General features: G+C 38.6%; 1 protein-coding gene and 1 pseudogene across 1 annotated transcript; one reads left to right on the forward strand and one right to left on the reverse strand.

Moving 5' to 3' along the window:
- The window catches only part of LOC148522656 (uncharacterized), a 200635-nt pseudogene that overhangs the window by 8053 nt on the left and 168255 nt on the right, over window positions 1-24327 (forward strand).
- Window positions 21042-22695, reverse strand: LOC148522657 (uncharacterized). Its single transcript, XM_088473995.1, has 2 exons — window positions 22600-22695; window positions 21042-22239 (listed from the first exon to the last, which is right to left on the reverse strand). Exon 2 carries the CDS (start codon window positions 22053-22055, stop codon window positions 21465-21467), a length of 591 nt encoding a protein of 196 aa, XP_088330121.1. The 5' UTR covers window positions 22056-22239; window positions 22600-22695; the 3' UTR covers window positions 21042-21464.

Genomic DNA, 24327 nt, shown 5'->3' on the forward strand with positions numbered 1-24327 from the left:
AAAGTGTTCATACAGTAATTCAATAACCAATCAGTGACAGAACGTAAAAAAGCCACCTATGAAAATGCCTGGATGTTAGTTAGATCCAAACCACTTGAGATTTTTGGTTGTATTAGGGAAGGCCAGGATATCTTTGGTTATTTAGATCACCAGATACATTTAATAAAGGTTTCAAGCATGTTGAAATATCTGCATTAGACATGGCTGCAAAGAGCATTTGAATTCAGTAATAAAGTTTGGGAAAAACTACACTTATAATTACTGCATTTCTACCAATCAATGAAAATGGTAAATGTTGCTAATTATTTAATTGGCTTAGAATCTTCTTGATAACCAAATAAAAATTATAAAGATGGTGAATAGATGCTGGAATGTGAATGCCTAAATATTTAATAGATTGATGTGTAATGTGAAATTGTGATAATACAGGGGATGAAATAAATGATTGGCAATATGAAGATAAAGGGAAGATCTCATATTTTTGGATATTAATACTATATCCAGAAAAAAAACAAACTACAGTAATGGTATCCATTATTTCAGGGATAGATGTATGTCAATTGGATATAAATAACATCATAACATTAGAAAATAGTGAAACTTTCAGCTCCAATAGCCTGATACATATCCCAGAATACAAGGGAAGTTTGAGTAAAGTGACTGCAATAGGTTCCAATGCTAAGGCAAAAAACAATGGGAATAAAGGGCAACCTTGCCTAGTTCCCCTCTTTATAGTAAAATGGAAAGATAAACAACCATTATCCAATACATGATAATAAGGAGATGTATATATTATTAGTAAAATTCCGAACACATTTTGTTTATTATAACATGAAAAAATCACTAATAGATAAAACAATAAAATAAGTAGAAACAATCTCTATAGACAGTAAATGCCACTGATTGGTCTCAAGTTTCCGGCATATAATTGACACTTAGATAGTGAGATGTTTAAATTAGTATTAAATTTTGGCAAAAGTGCCAAATAGTTCAAGTGCTCACTCTCCAAGGGCTTAGGGCTTCATTCAGAGGCGGCCATACAGTCTACAACCACATGGCCACCTCGATGTTTGTCCAGTGCGCATGTGCACGAGGGAGCCGGCTCCTTCGTGCGCATGCATGAGACCCGCTACGACCGACAGCGCCGGCCATAGCGGGTCTCTTTCCAAAGGGGGCGAGCTGTCGATGTTGATTGACAGCTCGCCCCATTTGGAAGGAGGGCCGGGGGGGTGGCAGCCCAAATGGAGGCGTTCCCATGGGAACACCTGCCGTTTGGGGGAGGCCCCACTGACATCACTAGTCATGTCACTAGTGATGTCCGTGGAGAGCTTCTGGCTCTGACAGAGCCAGAAGCTCTCCGGGGCTTACGGCAAGTGAGACCCTACCCTAGGGTCTTTTCGTAAGCCCCGATGGTTGCAATGGTCTATGACCATCGCGACCATCACCCTAGCGGTCTTTAGTGCTGTGGGTGTAAACCCACAGCCTAACGACCGAAACAGAGGCGGCCGGTCAGGATGCAAGCGGCCGCCCAGTTTCTGAGCGACCGCTTGCATCCTCTGACTGCCTCTAAATGAGGGCCTTAATCTCACCACCAATGTTGATGCCCAGCAATGTTTATCACAAAAAAGCTGCTGTGGGAGAATTGTCTCTGTGTATTACAATCCCTGGATGTTGACAAATTTTCCCCACCTTAATACCATGTAGCAGCAGTCCTGGAAGAAACACATCCATGGCCTAATGTAACATGGAGGGAGACTCAGCTCATGCTGTAAGCCGACATGCACAGTTCAGCGTCTGGCTAACAAGGAAATCAGGGTGGGCAGCAGGGAATTGGTGTGCCCACATAGGGCTGCAGGTAACATCACCAGGCAGCAATGGTGCCCCTGATGGCAGGCACCCCTGGCTAGAGCTATTCTGGCCAATAAGAAGATAAGGCTGGACTAAGGGCACACAGCCCCTGCACAAGATGGGCACAGAGTGCAGGGGGAGGGAGGGCTGAAAGTTCAGTTGACAGAGTGACTTAGCTGCAGCTACATTGGCAGAGTTGGGAATGTAGTAGTAGCAGGTGTGATCCTATTCTGTAGCTCTCTCCATGTCCACTCTAGACCTTCTCTCTGCACACCCAGTTAGCATGAACTCAAACAGCTCTGCCTCATCCAGGTAAGTGGCTGCAAATCTAAGCAGTGCACATGGCCTTAGCTGGGACATGGCTAATGGTGCCTTCATGTGCCAACTTTGATCATGGTCTGGTGCTGTGTGTCCCAGGCATTATGGAGGAGGAACTGCTTACATGTGTCTTGAGGGAAGATGCCAAGGGATTGGTTTCCTACATTTTGCCAGTGCCTAACACCTCTGCTCTCATCAATAGTCCCCACTGTAGATTGTGACTTAATTGTTTCAATGCATTTAGTCCACTTTGCATTGTACAAGTCACACAGTGAATAAATAAACATATATTCATTGGAATAATCCATGTGACCATCCATAAAAAACACTGTAAAGGTAATGTGTTGAGACCAGAATGGGGGGGTGCCAGGACAGGAAACGTTGTTGTCAAATTTAATTATAAAATCACCACCCAAAAGGGCAGTCTAGCTCTACCTCTGTCCTTAGGAAGCTAAGGACAAACCCTTCTGAATAAATCCTGGTAAATGGGGAAAAATAGCATTAGAGATAGTACATGCTTCACTTGAGAAGCTATCACTGCCACTGTCATCACTGCTGCCGCTTCTTGCAGCTATCTACTTAAAGTAACACAACAGCCTACTAAATGAACAGACTCAGTGGCATTATAGGATAAATAAAGATGCTGCACACATAGCTCAAATTGTGGTGTGAGGCTTTTCAGGTGGGTGAGCTATAGTGCAGTCTGTGCATTTGTAATCATTGTGGACTTTGCTGACTGCATGTACCCAGCAGTGGAGTTAGAGAGACAATGCTGCCTTACACATGGTACATTTTACAGTCAGGGAGAGCCTAAAATGTAGAGTTAAAGTGCAGACCATTTACCACTTGCTGTGAGTACAATTATTACCTCTCTGGGTGACACTCCTATATACAGCCATTCTCTGTGACTGAGACATCTGTTGCCATATCGGATTAGATTAGACCTGAAAGATCCTTATTACATGGCCTGTCAAACAAGATGGACTAATCAATGACCTATACAAGGATTCATGCTACATTTATTATGGAATCTTATATTATGCCTTAATTCAGTAAAACTTTTCTTTATTGGTAGTTTAGGCAGTGATCGGTTTTAGCCTAATGAAAATCATTTGAACATAGTTTTTTTTACTATTTCTGTTATTAATTGCACAAATTGAAGCACATTATTAAATGAAAATGGAGACATAAATAAATATTTCTTACATTTAATATCATTATCGTTTATTCTGTCTTTTGAATAGCTTTTGAATGCAGTCCTAAGAAAATCTTTTGTATCTTTAAAGAGTGAGTTATTGTGTATAACCAGAGGCTGATGATGAAAGTCAATGAATTCTTAAAGGTTATCTGAGATAGAATCTACCCCAGAAATAGATGGTTAGGAAATTGTGTGACTGACTATTTTGTCACCATTTTATGGTCATATACATATAAAGTATTGCATCCTCTTTAGCAGTATGAAAGCTCTCTGCATGTCAGGAGAGCTCCTGAGTCAGTGGCTGGTCAGACCTGCCACAGATGAAGCATGACTGCCTGCTGGTCTTACCAATGTTTACATTGTTGCACATCATTGTATAGATATGAGAAGGCAGCAGTGGGCGTCCCTATACTTGGCTGTGCTCTGGGAGGCATTAGCATATTATAGCAACTGCAATCCATGAAAGAACACAGTCGTGATTGTATTACCATCCACTGCTCAATCAGGCTCTAAGTGAAACATTTTAACAAAGATTTTTTAAACTGCTTCTGTTATTAATTGCAAAATTGAAGCATATAATTGCAATTAAATGGTGACATCAAAATATTAAATGCAGTGCTAAGAAAATATTCTGTGTCTTTGAGGTGTGATTTATTGTGCAGAACCAGAGGCTGAAGATAAAAGTAATTGGATCTAAAAGGTTATCTGAGATAGAATCCACCCCAGATATAACTGGTATACTAGGTGCGTGGGTGAGACTTGTGTGGACTTTAGGTAGTAAATAAATAACTGGAGTGATGACATTTTCATTAAAGATAAATTTTGCTTCTTTTTCTGTCATTGTTCTTTTCTTAACATATTTCTCAACAAATTGATGTAATTTCACTAAAGATGGATTATTGATCTTCCACTAAGGAATGTATATTTCTTTGAATATTTAGAGTGTGAACATTATCTCATTTAATTGTTCATGTACACCAGCACCCGTGACTATATTACTTATACACATGGCATTCCATATAAGTAAATTCTATTTAATAGTACAAAATAGTTTGATCAGGGAAATTAGTATGTTGCCTTGTCCCAAAAATTCTATTAGTATGTATTATCTGGTTTAATCTTTGCTGTATGATGATGACATTGTTATATTCCTACACAAACAGCATCTTCCTGACCATGTGATCTTCTATATGAATAGTGAACCATATGCTTAAGGTGGTTCAATTTCTTCAGGGGTTCCCCACTGCAGAAAAGGCAGCACAAAGACACAATCACAGGGGATGTAATAAGGGTTGCACAAAAAAAATGGGGCAGCTAAGTGCCCAAAACTTGTTTGAAGGAACCCCATAAAAAACTCAGCTGTTGGTAGGAGTGTTAAAAAAAAGCATCTAAAATATATTTCACACTATCATAGTCACTAAAGGTTTTAGAGGGCCTATGTACTCCAGTCATTCACTTTAAATGTTACTGTTCAAAAAAGTGTGTGTATATTTGTGCACATAGTGGGCCTGATTCAGAGCCGGACGCTATTTGCGGACGCTCGTTCAGAAAAAGGGGCCGGATATTTAAATTGAGCGCTCGCTCTTTGCGGTCTGTTGATGCCTCTATGTCTGAGCGTGCATCCAAAACATGCGCTCGCTATTTTGTAAAGACGCCCCTTGGCCGCTCACATCATACGTCATCTCCGCTATTTATTAGATTAATCGAGTACATCGAAAGGCATCTGAACTGTTCGCAATTCTTGTGGTAGGATTTTCCTACCGCAATCACTGCGAGCAGTTCAGGCTAAAAGACAACCAAGTGACGTGGTTGATGATGCTGCTTTGTTAATTATGCACACCCATTAAACGCCCATTTTGACCGTTTGGCATGCCTGCATTCGGATCTCCACTCCCCGTTTTCAAGCACCTTCCCCTGTTACCACCCACAAACGCCTCATTCTGACACTCAAATTCGCAGGCCCTCACTGTTTTACGAGTGCACGATTTCCAACCGCAATGACTGGTTGGTGCATGCGCATTATGACCCATATGCATGCGCAGATGTGCGAACATTGCTTGGAGCGAACGAGCGCCCGCTTATGAGCGGCTCTGAATCAGGCCCAGTGTTCTTTCCAGTCATATGGGGGTTTTACCTTGCTCATGTGCTTCCCTTATTTGTGTTTCCAATGTGAGTTTTAGTGCCAATATAATTAGATAACTAGAATTTTAAACAGTCTTCAAGTGGTGATTTTTTTTTTAAATTTGCCCTAGGCAACAGTTAGGTGAGTTGCAAGGCATCATCAAAAAGTTGCTAAAATGGGTAGGGTGCAGTAGGGAAGATAAGCTTCATCACCTGAGTAGGAACAATTCAAGCCCTGTTTATAATAGTGGTGTTTAGTTTTCCTGAAAAATAAACTCACCCAAATTTTGTGGATCTAATTCAAATCAAGTCTCAGCTCGATCACTTACAAGTGGGGTCTACTACAAGTTCAGTACTCAGATTTAAAAATCAAATCTTGGATTTTGCATTGCCTATAAACAGATCCATATTACATAATTATAGCAGTTTTTTATCAATTTTGAAGAAAACTAAAATAGAAAAAAACAACATTCTTCAGTGTGGTTTTACCAAAACCAAAGCATGAAAGTCTGGACAAAACTCTAGGTTACATGCACTGCACACCATGCTATTATGCATATTATCCAGCAATCTTTCCTTCCTATGGTTAATGATGATAAATCCATCAAGAAGAGGCAACACTGGTTGTATGTACTCAACCCAGGGTGGTTAGTCCAATGTTCTGGATGAGAAGGTTTTTTATAATAAAAAAAATATTTGAAAATCCCATATACAGTACATTGTTTCATGTGTGGAAAGAATTGAGAGAGAATGCTGTATATGTGCAGCGGTGGCAATATGCAGAGCTCTGGGCAGTGGATGCTGTGATAAGAAATATACATAACTAGCTGGAATACCCAGGGGTGCCTGGTTTTGAAAAATGGACCTTGAAGTTCATCTGCAGCCTTTATTTTTTACATTGTCACTTAGGAGTAAATAACAGTGCAGGCAGGCATATTCTATTACTGTCTGGAATGGGGTATATCATGAGCAGAGTGACTTATAAGAAGAAATCAGTATAGTTTCTCTAATCACGGCGGTTTCAGAAATCATCTCAGAGCAGAAATCAGTGCAGAGCAGAAATCATTGCCAACCAGTAATCTCTGCATACCAACACTGGAGACCATGATATATGAAAATGTGTTTGGATGAACTTAGTAACATTCAGTGCAGCTGCAGAGTGACAGGTCTATTCACTGTTCTTCCATTGGATCTCTGCCTGCCACTTATTGTTACATATCAGCCTGTTCCTTCAGATCAGCGCAGTTTTAGGCACTGGAAGACTTCCTAAGCAAACTTACTTAAACCAAACCCCTTGTTCCTGATGGACTAATCCTGGTTAAAATTCACCACCATGCCAAATTTGGTGGAGTTAGGTACAAAACTCTGGTCATGCATAAAGAACAGACAGACACACACAAACAAACTTTCTTGCTTATTATATATACATATATATATATATATATATATATATATATATATATATATATATTGGGCATATATTTATGAGAGATTCCCTTTCCCTACATGGTGATGGACCATGGGGGGTAAAATTAGCTGGAGGAATATTACATTACTAGGTGCTACATATTGTGAATGGAAATAAAAGACTCATTCATATAAGTAGTATCTTAATATGTTAATCCATTGATGTGTATACCTTATCACCTTTTCTGTCCACACGGGGGCGGCAGTAATACTCTCATCTGTCACTGAAACATCAGATATGGAATAAAAAACAGAAAATAACCAAGCTGTTTGGGGAAGAAAAATTGTTTAATTCTTTTTTTTTTCCTATGGAAGACAGGAGACAAGGAAAAGTCACCATTACATGATCACAAAAGTATCTCTCCTGGTTCAATCTTCTAAAATGTAGAATGTACTAAATTATTTAATGGTAATGAAATTATTTAATTCTAAAATGAAAAACAGAATCACATGTTTCCAGATCACTCTTTATTCAACAAGTTTTATGGGAACAGGTGCTAGTCACATAAATGATTATTACAGATATTATTTAAACACAATTCTTCAGTATAAATGCAGGACAAGTCTGTCTGAGTTAGATCACTATGTACTATGGATCTGATTACCAGTAGTACACAAACCCAATGGTTTGGATACTAGTCAAATTATGAGAGACCTGTACATGTGCAGGATGTGTGTTTGCAGGTGTCCCGCTGTGAGTTCACACACATTTACACAAGGTATGGAGTGGTTGAGGCAACTGGGACCATTCAGGAAAATTGAGGTGTGTTTCCTAACAGAGAATTGGTCCCAGGGTGGAAATGACCCCATGTCCACTTGTTAGATCTCTCTTGTCTTTATCATGACTGATTTTTAGAAAACATTTGACACATTCAGAAAATAAATTTGGCCCCTTAAATGCATTTTGTCATGGTATAAGTAAACTTACTTAAGAAGCACATGCTACATTCAGGATCTCAGACTAACTCCTCATGTGATTGATAAGTGTTATTGTTTTAGTAAAACTCTTGCTGCATTCAGAGCATTAATAAGAGTTTTCTCCTGTGTGACTCTTGTGATTACTAACAAGTTCTGGCTTGAGGGTAAAACACTTTTTACATTCAGATTAATTAAGGGGGAAATTCTATTAGCCATGATATCTTAAAATGTTAAGTTGTCAGAACCCTTCGCAGCTTTTTACTGCTTATTAATAAAATTAACAGCACTCACCCCCTACAATGTGTTGGTATTGTATGGTGGTATTGGGTAGGAAATAACTGTAAAAATAGTAATAGATCAAGTATGTTGAAATTTTAATAAATTACCATTAAGGAAAATCTCACACTATAGGTCATAGTACATATTGAAAAACAAGTGGAAAGAAAAAAGGCAGGTACAAAATGTGATACAATATTAACAGTATAAAATGAAGAAATATGAATAGACACAGGGACAACGTGACTGGGTTTTCTATGTGTAGTGACAAACCCTAAAAGTCATGTGTCTGTATGTAGACTGGTACAGGGGATGCACTTAAGTCCAGTCAGTGCAAATAGACTGGTATGGATAAGTTCAGTTGTCCTCTGTGATGAGGTCTGGTAACGGCATCCCATTACTGACCCTAAAATGTCCACAATAGCAGGGTTTGCAGATGAAGATAATAGGGCCCAGGTTGCCTACGGGCGGGAGTGTGCGGCTGCAGGACAGTGTGGCAGGAGTCCCTGGCTGAGGTGGCTGATCGGTGTCTGGGACCAGCACCATGTTTGTTGTGGCACTTACCGGGTCCCGACTGCGGGACAGTCTTCCTCTGCCTAGGGAGGGGATGAAGCCGGTTTTGATCTCTCGATCTCTGCCGGACACCCCGTCTCCAACACAGGTACTGCTTATGATTGCTATGCTTGCCTCCATTTATTGCACAATGCTATTGGAAAAGACGCAATGCGGCATTTGTGTGATCATTTTTCATGTATTTTGCCACAGAAAGTCTAGGTAAAAGTAGAAAAATCTGCCTCTACCCAAAAACAGGCAATCTGATATAGGATAACTATATGAAACTGTATTAGTGGACCTAATAAAAATATATGGTGTTCTTAAAAAAAGTCAATTGACTGTTATATGCATGTTTCTAAAACAGTTATATATTTGACAGCAAGATTTATTTTACTTAAATAAATGTTTATTTTTAAATTGTGAGTGCATAAAAATGTCTATAAATAATATATATTTCTGTCACTTAAAGACACTTTAAATAAACTTTAGAAATATGCCTCTAACACCCGCCTGCAATCTTTAAAACACCAGTCCCATTCAAATGTAACCATTCATATATATTACTGTCTCACATCAATGAACCCATTTTCCTGCACTTTGTACTTTCTCATCTGTAGTTATCGGTCAAATTAAGATATTTTTTTTCCTAATTAGTCATTAAGAGGGTGTCTTAATGTTTCTGAATCAAGGGCATGAGTCAGGTCTGGTTGCAAGGCTGCATTCGCATGCAGCCATCCACAGTCAAAGTATGCAAATCCCACAATCACCAGCAAGACATTAGCACACCCACTATTTTTTGTCATGTGATTTCAGTATGAAATTAAGCGCCCACCAACAGAACACAAAACGCCAACTTTCCCTTAGTAACATATGTCTTCTCCAGGAAGTGTCTTAAAAAATCAGTAACATCGGCTGACATCGGACCCATACACAGAACTTGTGGTTGACCATACGTCTTAATTATGTACTCCCCTGAAATGGCATTTAAATGCAAAGACATGCCTGAGTTCGCACCACCACACCCCCGTTACCATCGACCTCCCCCTGTCACAAGCCACAAATGGCAAGTCCTGTTACTCATGCTTTAGGAGCATCTATGTACTGGATGCAATCGCTTCCCGATAGCAGAGACTTGTTTGGGCATGTGGACTGCATCTTATACATGTGCACAGATTGCAAACATCGGCTGTCTGAATATGAATGCAGTCTTGTGACCGGGTATGAATCAGGCCTCAAGTTCAAGCATTTTTAGCCATAAAACAGGTCTTGAACAACTTATCACCTGCTTATGAGGTGGCAAAAACTCTTTGTGACTATACGCTATGGAGTATTCACACCCATGAAAACTACAACTGATAGGTTTTGCACACAAAGTACAAATTTGCATGATAACCCATTTTTCATGGAATAGTGGCTTATCATGGCTAATTAAATTCCCCATATATAGGTTTTCTCCTGTGTGAATCCTCAAGTGTCTAATAAGGTCATGATTATCAGTAAAACATTTGCTACTTTTAGAAAATGTAAATGGTTTCACTCCTGTGTGAATCCTCTAATGTGTAACAAGATATGACATATGGGAAAACATTTGTTGCATTAAGTACATTTTAATGCAATCTTTCCTGAATAATTCCTCTGATGTCTAACAAATTCTTGCCTCTCAGTAAAACACTTGCTGAATTAAGAACATTTAAATATATTGTATCTTGTCTGAATCGTTTGATGTTTTACAAGCTGTGACTTTTTAGAAAAACATTTGATACATTCAGAACATTTAAATGGTTTTTCTCCTGTGTGACACCATTGATGACGAACAAGATTTGACTTTTGGGAAAAATATTTGCTACATTCAGAACATTTAAATGGTTTTACTCCTGTGTGACTCCTCTGATGTAAGCTTAGATGTGATTTACATATAAAGCTATTGTCACGGTCTGAGCACAGATATGGTTTTTCATCTATGTGACTCCTCAAATCTATAACAAGAGATGACTTAAAGGAAAAACATTTGCTGCATTCAGAGCATGTAAATGGTTTCTCTCCTGTGTGACTACTCTGATGTATGAGAAGCTCTGAATTATATGTAAAGCTTTTGTCATACTCATAGCACAGATGTGGTTTCTCTGCTGTGAAACTCATCAAATCTTAGATGAGAAATAAAACAGTTGATAAATGTTTCTTCTATCCAGAAAATGAGAATATATTTCAACAATCCTCCAGAGGATTAAGATAAAAAAACTCTTTAATTGGCTTGATCTGGAAACAATGTCACTTTCCACTATATCTTCTGATATTCTTAATAGGAATTCTGCTCCTTATTTGTCCTGCAAGTAAAAAGTTTTCATATTAAAGCTTTAAGGTTAATGGAGTAAATCAACTGTTACAGTTATAGAGTTATTTTATATACAGAACATGATATATATTTATATACACAAACAAGCATGACCCAGTCATTAACCACTATTTAGTATGTGTTTTGTCAGAATGTTATATCCTCATTTCTAGTCATATGTGCAGCACAGAGACCTTTACCATCATGTAGCAGATACCAATACTTACATAGTACACACAATCTATTAATGTTACTACTATGATAATTGCATAATCCTCATATTGTGACATCAGAATGTGCAGGTTATACATTACTCACACCCTGCACTGACCATAGATGGGTAACACATGCTACTGATCCTGTCACACCTACTGTCAGCTGATGCACCAGGATGCCACCATTATCTCTGCACACACCATGGGAATGGGGATAATGTGACCATCTCACAGTCAATCTGCTCAGTGTGATGTTTGCAGATGAATCAGGATGTATTGTATCTGGAGATATCAGGTTAATAAAGAATATATATATATATATATATATATATTTATATATATATGTATATATATATATATATATATATATATATACATAGAGAGAAACGGTACTCCGGCACTCGCTCACTCCATGTTAATGGACCAATAGTCCCACCTTGCTCCGGTGCCCTCCAGGAGGACAGCACCCCCAATACACAATGTACTTGAAATCACAGGCAGCACTCGGAGGCTAATAATCAGAACCCCCAAAAGAGGGACTTTATTCAGTCAGTCTGTCGACGTTTCGGGGTCTTCCACCCTTTCCTCAGGACAACAAGATCTTGTTGTCCTGAGGAAGGGGTGGAAGACCCCGAAACGTCGACAGACTGACTGAATAAAGTCCCTCTTTTGAGGGTTCTGATTTTTAGCCTCCGAGTGCCGCCAGTGATTTCAAGTACATTGTATATTTATACATATATATGTGTATGTAACAGACATGGGCATGATTGGTGCTAAGAATTGGGTAGTTTACAAAAGGTAAAGAAAGTAATAGTAAAGGAAGATTCTTAAATATTTTGTAGCATGAAATAAATATGCCCACGTTTTGCAGCTTAGATGTGAGTGATTCAGTCTGAGGCTATAAGGACTGTATATAAATGGAACAAGATAATAAGTAATATGTAAAATACTACAAAGGAGCTGCTAACTATATACCCCTTTATATTTACTAATCTGATGCAAACAGTAATCTATACTATGCATGCGCCAGGGGCATATCTATAAAAGTTTCATGCTTATTAACTCATACTTACCTCTGCAAAATTCAGCATGGATGTAGGGGCCCTGCACTAAACTTCTGGAAATTGGCTCCTGCGGCCATATTCCCCGCAATCTGTGCATGTGCAGTGGGGAAATCGCCAGGAAATTGGCGGCTGTGCTGCTATGTTGAAGTTTGGTTTAAATTTTTGTAATTTCTCAGCAGTTTATTTATAAGATCATGAAACAAATATTTTTTGAACCCGCTACATATCAAGCTCATATCATTTGTATGACAGACTGTAAGTACCCTATAATATTTTAACATGTATTATGAACTTACATTCATTTTCATAATGCTTCCTGAATGTCTAAGTACACTTTAACCCAAAAGATAATTTGGAATCTTATAATAAAGGGTGCAGTATATGGACATATTAGAAAAGTTTTGTAAACACTATAATATTTAATAGATACTGCATAATATAGAATAAAATCTTAGAGTAGCTAAAATTATTAGAAATAATTGTATTGTTATACCAACTATTTAACCATTGTTAAGGTAATTTTTTCAAGTAATAATAACAAGACAATATCTCTAAAATAATAACTACAAATGTGTGTATTTATTAATATAAACTTATAAAATTAATAATTAATTAACTTACTCTGGGGATTCTTTCCTTTGTCTCTTAGTTACTTCTTCATCTGTCCAGCTCTCCAACCAGCAACTTTACCAGCAACTGTTAGAACAGCTCTCAGTAGTTCCTATCCTGATCAGTCCCGAATTTAGCAGGCGCCGACCCAGGACATTCCCGAGTTGGTGCCATTCACACCAGAGTTGGATCTGCATAGACCTGGCTTTTCCGGCGTTGAAGTGGATGCTTGGTGATGACATCATCTCCAAGTGCCACTGAAGCCAGACCAATCGGCCAGCATGTGGCGTGCTCCAAGTCATCGTGACCTGGAGTGCACCATTCACATAGCAGGGTTTCACAAATTACGCCTTTGTTAAACCCTGCTAGTTACCTGGGTTGGATTGCCGTGTCACTCGACCCGGCGATTCAACCCTCTCCCCTATTACACCAAAAAGCTGCCCTGGTTAACCCTGCAATAACCTAGCTCCAGTGTAGAAGGGGTATTAGACACTGCAAATATGTACACAGCTCTGCATGCCAGAAGAGTCCCAAGGGTGTGGCAGGTTAGACCTGCTGCAAGGGTAAGATGGCCGGTAATGTGCATTTATGTTACCAATGTTTACACAGACATATGTCATTGCACACAGGTAAGAATGCAGCAGCGGGCATCTATATGCTTGGGTGATCTCAGCACCCAAGCATATTGGTAATGCTGTGTTGTATATGAAATTGCAGCTGCGATCACATTACCACCCATCTCTGAATTAAGCCCTTTGGCAGATATGGAGATTTATGCTGTGTTCCCTCCATCATACATTCATAAGATCCTAAATATTTTTTAGAACCCCCTTAAAATGGATGTTTTCATTGAATATGATTAAAATATTACATGAAAAATAGGCCCCTCAATATGAGTTTCTTAGACATTTATAAATAGTGATTTCTTTCGAAATGGAAAGTTCTTATGATTTATATTTCAAATGCAGCCTCAGCATGTAGTTTTCATTTAGAATATGAGTAAGAGGTGGAAATTTTGAGCTATAATGATCTAATTTTATTTATTGCTTGTTAATGTCTAATGCCCATAAAGGATATGTTGGGTCTTACATTGGTGTATTATTATGATATTGTATTGTCAGAAGTCCATAATATTTCAAGGACAGTTCAAGTTAGAAAAGATAATTGACAGAAACATAGTATCAACAGACTGTGACTGAGGCCCTGATTCAGAGCCGGATTCTCTGACAGAGCGCTCACTTTGAATCAGGACGTCTTTTTTTAGTTTATGGAGCAGCCTACTGGCCGCTCGCATTGCTGTGGGTTGCCACCCACAGCTAATGCGAGCGGCCAGGATGATGGTCACGATGGTCAAGACCATCGCGATCATTGGGCTTGCGATGATACCCTTGTGGTAGGGTCTCATGGTTGCAAGCCCCAGAGAGCTTTCGGCTCAAACAGAGCCGAAAGCTCTCCCACTGACATCACTTGTGATGTCAGTGGGGCCACCCCAAATGGTAGGCATTCTCATGGGAATGCCTCCTTCAGGACAGCCACGCCCCCGGCCCACCCATCAAAGGGGGCGTGCTGTCACTCAGCATCGACAGCACACTCCCTTTGGTGCGAGACCCAGAGTGACGGATTGCCCATCGCTAACCGAGTCTCACGCATGCGCACGACAGAGCTGGCTCCGTTGTGAGTATGCACTCCGAGCCACCATCGACCCAGTTGCGAGCGCTCAGCGCTTGCGACCAGGTCTGAATCAGGCCCTGAGTGTGATTGACCAAAAGTACAAATTAGCACCAAGAGTGAAGTCACAATAGACAATTATTTAATAATTTAACTATAAATAAATATATGGAGAACATCATAGAAAACATATAACACAAAATAAATATATAAATAACAATAAGAAAAACTTTACACTAAATATTGCAAAGCTGACAGGTCATGTACAAGGACTGATAAATAAATTTAAAATGTAACAACAGATGTGTCTAAAAAAAATTCCAGTCTCAAGTATCAGCAAAATATCAAGAAACAATTAGAATAAGCTGATATAACAGCAGGTTCAAAAGTTCCACAAATAGACAGACATTTAAAGGTGGTAGGAACACGCATTAAAATGGTATCCAGTTGGTCATGCAGAAGATTGTATCTGCGGTTTAAAAATTGTTTTTCAAATGATGTTTTTGGTCTTTAATTGTTGGAAAACCATACAAGTCATAATAGGTCAGGAGCTTTTTATCACATACAGCAATAAACACCATACAGTGCTATAAAGTCTAACCAGAAGAGTGAGAGTGGGGCTTATCAATTAGCAGCTGTTAGAGGAGGGTGTTAAGCTACTTTAAAAAAAATAAACTATATATAAAGTGAAAAGCAGCACTAGTGGGTATTCAATAGTTTATCAATTATATATATATATATTTATATATATATATATATATATATATATACAGTATATGTGTATACAGCTTGGTTAAATTCAAATTTACACATTTATTATTAAAACCTAATAATAAGACATCTCTCAGTCATCTACTGACGGAACATTTGCATAAGGTAATGCTTGTTAATAAATCTAAACCTTATTAGGTAAGCAGCAATGTACAAATAAAATAAAATGCTTAGTTAGGCAGCCCCCCAAAAATTGTAGGAGTCACTTGTTCCAAGAGAGAAATTGGATTGAAATATTTACTAAAAGTCCAGGTTTAATATCCAGTAAAGCATCCTCGCAATGTTCATAGTATGCAGGAATAGGAGGAATCCACGGGTATCTCTACTTGTACAACTGATCTAGATGATATAAAAATAGTCCAGTGTGTGACTCTACAGGTGGGCCTCTATAGATGGAATAGTTCTGTGTGCATTAGGCTCAATGTGTTTACATGGGGATATAATCCAAACCTTAATCATTACAAATGTATATATATATATATATATATATATATATATATAGATATATATATATATATATATATATAGATATATATATACAGTCAGGTGCATAAATATTGGGACATTGACAGAATTTTCATATTTTGGCCTCTATTCACCACCACAATGGCTTTGAAATGAAAAAAGCAGGGTGTGCTTTAACTGCAGACTTTCAGATTTAATTTGAGGGTAATTACATCCAAATCAGAAATGTAGAGATAGATGGGTTTACATATATATATATATATATATATATATATATCTACCCCGGCAAATGACAGAAACCGCAAGGTTTCTGTCATTAGGTGGGCCCGTCTACCAGTCGGAGGCCATACTGTATGTGGCCGCTGATTGGGGGTGACCCACGTGACCTACTGTGTGAGTGTATTTTGTATGTAATCAAATTTTACTTACAACAGTGTGCTCGCACAGAGGAACCATTTATAAAGTGAGTGACAGGTAGTCAGCATTTGGGAGCAGTAATGGTGGATGGGTATAGAAATGCAGACATGTCTGACTGTTTCAAAGGCCGTTTCATGGGGATGCATAAATTAGGCATTGTGATCTCTTTAACAGCATGAGTGCTCTCTGCATATCAGGAGAGCTCCCATGTCTGCAGTTGGTCAGAAATGGCTGACTGCTCTCCATCGATAGTACTTATGTTTACGCTGTTGCACATTATTATACAGATATAAGGAGGCAGCAGTGGGCATCCCTATACTTTGTTTCACTTTGGGAGGCAATATATTTTAGCAACTGCAATCCGTGAAAGAATGCAGTTGTGATTGCATTACTGTCCGCTGCTGAATCAGGCCCTAAGTGTAACATATTACATTGTTTTTTAACTAATACTAATACTAATTGCACAAATTGCAACACATTAGTAATTTGAAATGGAGACATCAATATTGTTTACATTTAATACCTGCAGCATTGTCTGTTATTCTTTCTTTTGAGTACGTTTTGAATGCAGCCCTGAGAAAACCCTTTGTGTCTTTGAGCAGTGATTTACTGTGTATAACCAGAGACTGAAATAAAAATTGACAGATTCTGAGATTAAATTCACCCCAGAAATGACTTGTCTACTAAGTGGGTGGGTGAGACTTGTGTGAACTTTAGGTAGTAAATAAATAACAGGAGTGATGACATTTTCATTACAGATAAATTTTGCTTCTTTTTCTGTGATTGTTCTTTTCTTAACATTTTTTGCAACAAATTGATGTCATTTCACTGATGATGGGTTTTGATCTTCAATTAAAGAAAGTATATTTCTTTGTATATTTAGATTGTGAACATTATCTCATTAATTTTTTTGTGTAGACCAGAACCCTTTTCTATATTACTGATACAAATGGCATACCAAATGATAAATACTATTTATTAATACAAAATAGTTTGATCAGGGAAATTCATATGTTGCCCCTGCTCCAAAACTCCTATTATTATGTATTAACTGGTTTAATCTTTGTTGTGTGATGATGACATTGTTATATATTATATATAAAAAGGCTCAGTTTCTTCAGGGGTTCCCCATTGCAGAAAAAGTACCACATGGGCACAATCACCAGGGATACAATAAGGGTTGCACAAAAGAACATGGGGCACCCAGTGACAAAAACATGTTTGTAGGGACCCCTTAAAAAACTCAACTGTTGGCAGGAGTGCTAAAAAGCACCTAAAATATTTTTCACACTATCATAGTCCCTAAAGTGTTTAGGGGGCCAATGTGCCCCCAGCCATTCACTTTAATTGTTCCATTTGAAAAGAAAAATGTTAGCGTATATGTGTGCACATAGGGGGCCAGATTCAGAGCCGCTCGCAAAAAGCGAGCATTCGCTTTGAATCAGGGCGTGTGATTTTTTATGTTGTTGCGGCCTCTTGGCCGCTCGTAAGGCTGTGGGTTACCACCTACAGCTTATGTGAGTGGCCATGATGATGGTCGCGATGGTCAAGACCATCGCGACCATCGGGCTTGTGATGAGACCCTTGCGGTAGGGTCTCGTTGCCACAAGCCCCAGTGGACTTCCTGCACTATTAGAGCAGGAAGTCCACCTACTGACATCACTAGTCATGTCAGTAGGGTTGCCCACAAACAGTGGCGTTCCTACAGGAACACCTCCGTTTGCTCAGCCTCCCCCCCACCCTGCCTTCCAAATGGGGCAGCTGTCAATCAACATCGGCAGCTGCCCCTTTTGGATGTGAGTGCCGGAGTGAGTGCTTTTTGCGCTCGCTCCGGGCTCACACACGTGCACACTAGGCCACCTTCGACCCGCTTGTGAGCGCATAGTGCTTGCGAGCGGGTCTGATCAGGCACAGAGTTCTTTCCAGTCATATTGATATTTTACCTTTCCCTTCCTTTTTTGTGTTTCCATTGTGTGTTTTAGTACCAATATAATATATAGCTAGGATTTTAAACAGTCTTCAAGTGGTGACTTTGTTTAATTTACCCTAGGCTGCACTTAGGGCATGATTCAGACCTGTTCGCAAGACTGTGTTTGAATGTAACCATCCACAGGCAAAGTATGCAAATCCCATGATTGCTAGCAAGACATTAGCATGCCCACTATGTTTTGCCATGCAATCGTAGTTTGAAATTAGATGCCGACCAGCCTGACACAAGATGCCCACTTTACCGCAGTTAGATATGTCTTCTCCAGGAAGTGTGTTAAACAATCAGTAACATCATCTGACATCGGACCCATACACACTTGTGGCTGCCCATACCCTACCGTAAGCACTGCAAGCACTACTTTGTTCAATTCAGTCATGCAACATGTATGCTGCTGATGCATCTAAATTATGCATGCCCCTGAAATGTCGTTTAGATGCACAGACATGCCTGCATTCACACTACCGCACCTACCATCGATCACCCCGTCACCAACCACAAATGGCACATCCTGTCACTCATGCTTGCAGAGCATCTGTGAACTGTCTGCGATCGTTTCCTGATCACTGTGACTTGTTAGCAAATGAACACTGCATTTTATACGCATGCACAGATTGCAAACATTGGCTGGCTACATGCTAACACAGCCTTGTGAACGTGTCTGAATCAGGCCCTTAGCTCAGTGGTAAGGCATCATCACAGAGGTGCTGACAAGGGTAGGGTGTGGTGGGGAAGATAAGTTTCACTACATCAGTAGGAACAATTTGATCCCTGTTTATATTAGTGATGTTTGGTTTTCCTTAAATATTAACACACCCAAACTTTAGGGATCTGGGTAAAAAATGGGCACATGTAGGATCACTTTTAATGTTTTTAGTAGAAGCAAGTCACGGTTAGGGTCAGCAATAAGTCCAGTACTCAGATCTGAAAAACAAATTTCTGGTTTTGGATTGCATTTAAAATGATCCGAAGTACATGATTGTAGATGTTTTTATCAATTAAAAAAAAAAAAAAGAAGAAAAAAGAAAACTTTTGAGGGTGGATTTCCAAACAAACAAATTCGGGTCTGCAGAAATCTCTATTTTATATGCACTGCACATTGTGCCATTAATGTATATATAACAAAGAATCCAGAAATATTTCCCTCCTCTGTCTTTCATTGAGGTTCATAAAAACCATCCAGAAGAGGACCACAGTGTTTGTATATACACATCCAAGGGAAGAAACTCCAATGTACTGGGAGAAAAGGATTTTTATAATTAAAAATCTAACTTGGAAATCCCACAGACATTGTTTCCTGTGTGGTGGGAGAACTGTAGGAGAAGGCTGTACGTGTGCAATGGTATCTTTGTATATTCTGCTCTATAGAACTCGCTTCCCCATTCAGTTCAAGAAACCTACACTCTAGAGTCCTTCAGAAACAGACTCAATACTTTCCAGTTCAATAATGTGCCTTGTTAAGCTGGTTGTGTATTTTATGCTATAAAGGCAAATGTAAAGCACTTTGAGTCCTTTTAGGAGGAAAGTGCTATACTATTTAAATATTATTATTATTATTATTATTATTATTATTATTATTATTATTATTTCTATTTGGGGAGGGAAAATTGTTTTAGTCCTATTTTATTTCCTTTGGAGGACAGGACACAAGGACACATCACCAATCCATGCTTACCAAAGTATTTATCCTGGTTCCAACTTATAAAATGTAGAAAAAACAAAATTATTTAATATTTATGAAATTATTTAGTTATACAAACAAAAGCAGAATCACATTTATCCAGATGAGTCTTTATTCAACAAGTGTTTTGGGGACAGCTGCTAGTAACAAACAAATGATTAAAACATATATTATTTGAACACAATCCTACAGAATTCATGTAGGAGAAGTCTGTGTGAGTTAGACCAGTAGTGGCTTTATTAGTGGGCTTGATTACCAGTAGTACACAGACCCAATGGTTTGCATATTACTCTGATTATGAGAGATCTGTGCATGTGCATGATTATGTTTGCAGATGTCCCTCTATAAGTTCACTCACAGTTACCCAAGTTTTAGGTGTAGAGGGGTTGAGGCAATTGGTACCATTTAGCAAAATGGTGGTGTATTTTCTAATAGAGAGATGGATCTAGAATGGAAATGCCCCCACATTCACTTGTCAGACTTGATCTGAATGTAAAATGTAAAAACACTTTTTACATTCAGATCAATTATGGGAGAAATTTTTATTTGTCCTGATATCTTCATGGATGTTACATTATCGGAACCCTTCACAGCTTTTTACTGCTTATCATGGCTATGCTTGCTCCCATTTTTCACACAATCCAATTGCAAAAGACGCAATGCAGCATTTGCCTGATCATGTTTCATGTATTTTGCGGCGATAATTATAGGTGAAAGTTTGAAAATCTGCCTGTAACTCGAAAAAGGCAAAATGATACAGGATAAATAGAGTATTAGTGGCCCTAAAAAAAATTATGAGGTTCTTAAAAAATATCAAATGTCTGTTATATGCATGTTTCAAAAACAGATAAAAAAAAGATTGAAATCTGGTATTTTTGATCTATAGAAATTTTTTTTTTAAACTGTGGGCGTATAAAAATGCCTAAAAGTATATATTTGTGTCAGTTAAAGACATTTTAATAATCCTTCGAAATATGCCTCTAACACACACCTGCGATCTCAAAATCACCAGTCCCAATCACATAGAACCCCCATATTACTGTCCCACATTACTTAACCCATTTTCCTGTGCTTTGTACTTTTTTATCTTAAATATAATATGGAATTATAGGTAAAATTAAGATTATTTTTTTCCAATTAGTCATGAAGAGGTTGTCCCTGTGTTCTGAACCAAGTTTCAACAATTTTAACCATAAAAACGGGTCTTGCACAATGTATCACCTGCTCATGAGGTGGCAACAACTCTTTGTGACTACACGCTATTCAGAATTAAAAACCGGGAACAGCACGGCTGATAGGTTTGCACGATAGGTACAAATTTGCATGATAAGCCATTTTTCATGAAAAAAGAGGCATATCATGGCCAACTGATTTCCCCCTATATGGGTTCTCTCCTGTGTGAATCCTGAAGTGTCTAACCAGGTCTTGTTTATCAGGAAAACATTTGCTACATTTAGAATAAATGGTTTCAAACCTATGTGAATCCTGTGATGTGTAACAAGATATAACTTATGGAAAAAAACATTTGTTTCATTAAGTACATTTAAAAGCATTCTATCCTGTGTGAATCTTCAGATGTCTAACAAGTTCTTGCTTCTCAGTAAAACACTTGCTGCATTCAAAGCATTTAAATATCTTTTCTCTTGTGTGAGTCCTCAGATGTGTGAAAAAACATTTAACACATTCAGAACATGTAAATGGTTTCTCTCCTGTGTGATACCTTTGATGATATACAAGAGTTGACTTTTGGATAAAACATTGGCAACATTCAGTACATTTAAAAGGTTTTTCTTCTGTGTGAATCATCTGATGTGTAACAAGATGTGACTTTTGGGAAAAACATCTGCTGCATTCAGAACATTTAAATGGTTTCTCTCCTGTGTGACACTTCTGATGTAAGGTCAGATGTGATTTACGTCTAAATCTTTTGCCACACTCTGAGCACGGATATGGTTTTTCATCTGTGTGACTCCTCTGATGTACAACAAGAGATGACTTTTGGCTAAAAGAGTTGCTGCATTCAGAACATGTAAATGGTTTCTCTCCTGTGTGACTCCTCTGATGTATGAGAAGATCTGATTTATATGTAAAGCTTTTATCACACTCAGAGCACAGATGTGATTTCTCTCCTTTGAGACTCATCATAATTTAGATGAGAAATAAATCAGTTGTTAAATGTTTCTTCTATCCAGAAAATGAGAATAGATTATGAGAATCCTCAAGATAATTAAGGAAGGAAATATCTCTTTAATTGGCTTGATCAGAGAACAACGTCCCTTTCCACAATGTCTTCTAATTTTCTTAAAGGGAATCCTGTTCCTTATGTGTCCTGCAAGAAAAAAGTTGTTATTTAAAAGCATAAAGGTTACTGGAGTAAATCTACATTTACAGTTATAGAGTTATAGATTATTATATACAGAACATTATATATATATATATATTTATATATATATATATATATATATATATGTAACCTGATTGCCGGCATTCCCGTCCTAAACTTACTCAAATGCGTCTGGTGCTCTCCGTTTAAACTCCCATGCAAGTGTGAGAAAAATGAATACAGTCACTGTAGGCAGCACTCAGGGTGACTGATAATTAAAACACAGACCGCAGGCCTAGCAAATCGACATTTCAATGCATCAGCATTTTCTTCAGGATACAAAGGTATAAGTGAAAACCATCTTACCTTTATACAAGACAAACACCCGGTGCACGAAGTCCCCCGGAAAACCGCGCTGTGCGGGGATCCGGTGACGTCACAACAGTGATGACCCTCCACCAATACAAAAGTTACTACGGAAGCCTAGAAAAGGCAAACTATGAAAAAAAGCAAAGTCAGTGGTACAATATTAAGCGTGAATGCTTAGTAAAAACATGCATTATAAAGGCAGTAAATCAAGGAGAAACTCTGCACTGCTGAAACATTAGAGAAACATATGAGATGGATATGTTGCAATACTGAAACTCTAATAAAGATTAAATTCCTTTTACATAGTTCAAAAATTATACACCTAAAAGAAAAATGAGTTATAGACTACACTAAAGAAATTTCTTATAGAAAACATTGTATGCCTAATTGTTCATTCAGCCCTTTTGGGGCAAGTGTGTCAAGCTTATAAATCCAACGGGATTCCAACTGGAGCAACTTTAAAGATCTATTGCCCCCTCTGACCAAGGGCGGCACATGATCAATGATCCTGTATTTGAGAGAGGCCAGGTTGTGTTTGGCTGTTAAAAAATTCTTAACCACTGATTGTTCAGCATGACCCTTGTCGAGCGCTGCATGAATTGCGCTTCTGTGAAGGGCCATGCATTCTTTAAACATTCTATCAGTCTTGCCGTTATAATGCTTGTGTTTTGTTGTCTCAATGCTATATAATAATTTCCAGTCAGATGTGAGACACAGAGACCTCTTCCCTTTTGTAGCAGAGACCAATACTTATATAGTACACATGGTCTAATAATGTTACTATGATAATTGTATAATCCTCATACTGTAACCTTAGAATGTGCAGATAATACATTACTCACCTGCTCTGACCATAGATGGGTAACACATGCTACCGATCCTGTCACACCTACTGTCATCTGATGCACCTGGATGCCGCCATTATCTCTGCACACACCATGGGAATGGGGACAATGTGATCATCTCACAGTCACTCTGCTCAGTGTGATGTGTGCACTGGCATCACTAGGGGGGTGCGGGGGATGCGGGCCGCACTTGGTGACACCATCCGAGGGGGTGACACGAAAATAGCAGAGCTGATCTGCTATTTTGGTGTCACCCCATCGGATGGTGTCACCGTGACATGGAGACAGGCAGGGAGAGATTGGGGGCTTCCCCAGTAGTTGCAGGAGCGCTGGGGAAGCCCACTGTGTGCAGAGAATGGGAGCCAGTAATGCCCCCAATGTCGGCACTCATACGGGGGCATGGCTTCGCAGGTCATAACCACACCCCCTTTTTGCAAAGCCACACCCCCATTCGAGCACACGCTGGATGTGTGCAGAGAAAACAGGGTTTATTGTCTAGTGAGAAAACAGGTTAATAAAGAATAAAAACAATTATATGCAAGAGAAGTGGGCAGGCTTGGTGCTGAGAATAGGGTAGATTAGAAAAGGTAAAAAAAGTTATAGAAAAAAGTTATAGAAAAAAAAAATCTAAATAATTTGTTGCATGAAATAAATATGCACAAGTTTTGCAGATTAATATGTAAAATACTATGAAAGCACCAGGGGCATATTTATAATAGTTTCAGGGTGTGTGGTGCACATGGGCCCCTGGCATGCTTATTAACTTATACTTACCTCTCCAAATTTCCACATCAGCTATAAGAGCTCTGCAATAAATACCTAGAAAATAGCTGCTATGGCCATTTTCCTGGCATTTTGCACATGTGTAGTGAGGAAATCA

This window comes from Taudactylus pleione, unplaced genomic scaffold (assembly GCF_031769625.1).
Source record: "Taudactylus pleione unplaced genomic scaffold, aTauple2 ptg000145l, whole genome shotgun sequence".
Classification (NCBI taxonomy): Eukaryota; Metazoa; Chordata; class Amphibia; order Anura; family Myobatrachidae; genus Taudactylus; species Taudactylus pleione.

Coding starts and splice junctions, on each gene's coding strand:
- LOC148522657 (XM_088473995.1), bottom strand. CDS start 22,055: ATGATGAGTCTCAAAGGAGAGAAATCACATCTGTGCTCTGAGTGTGAT.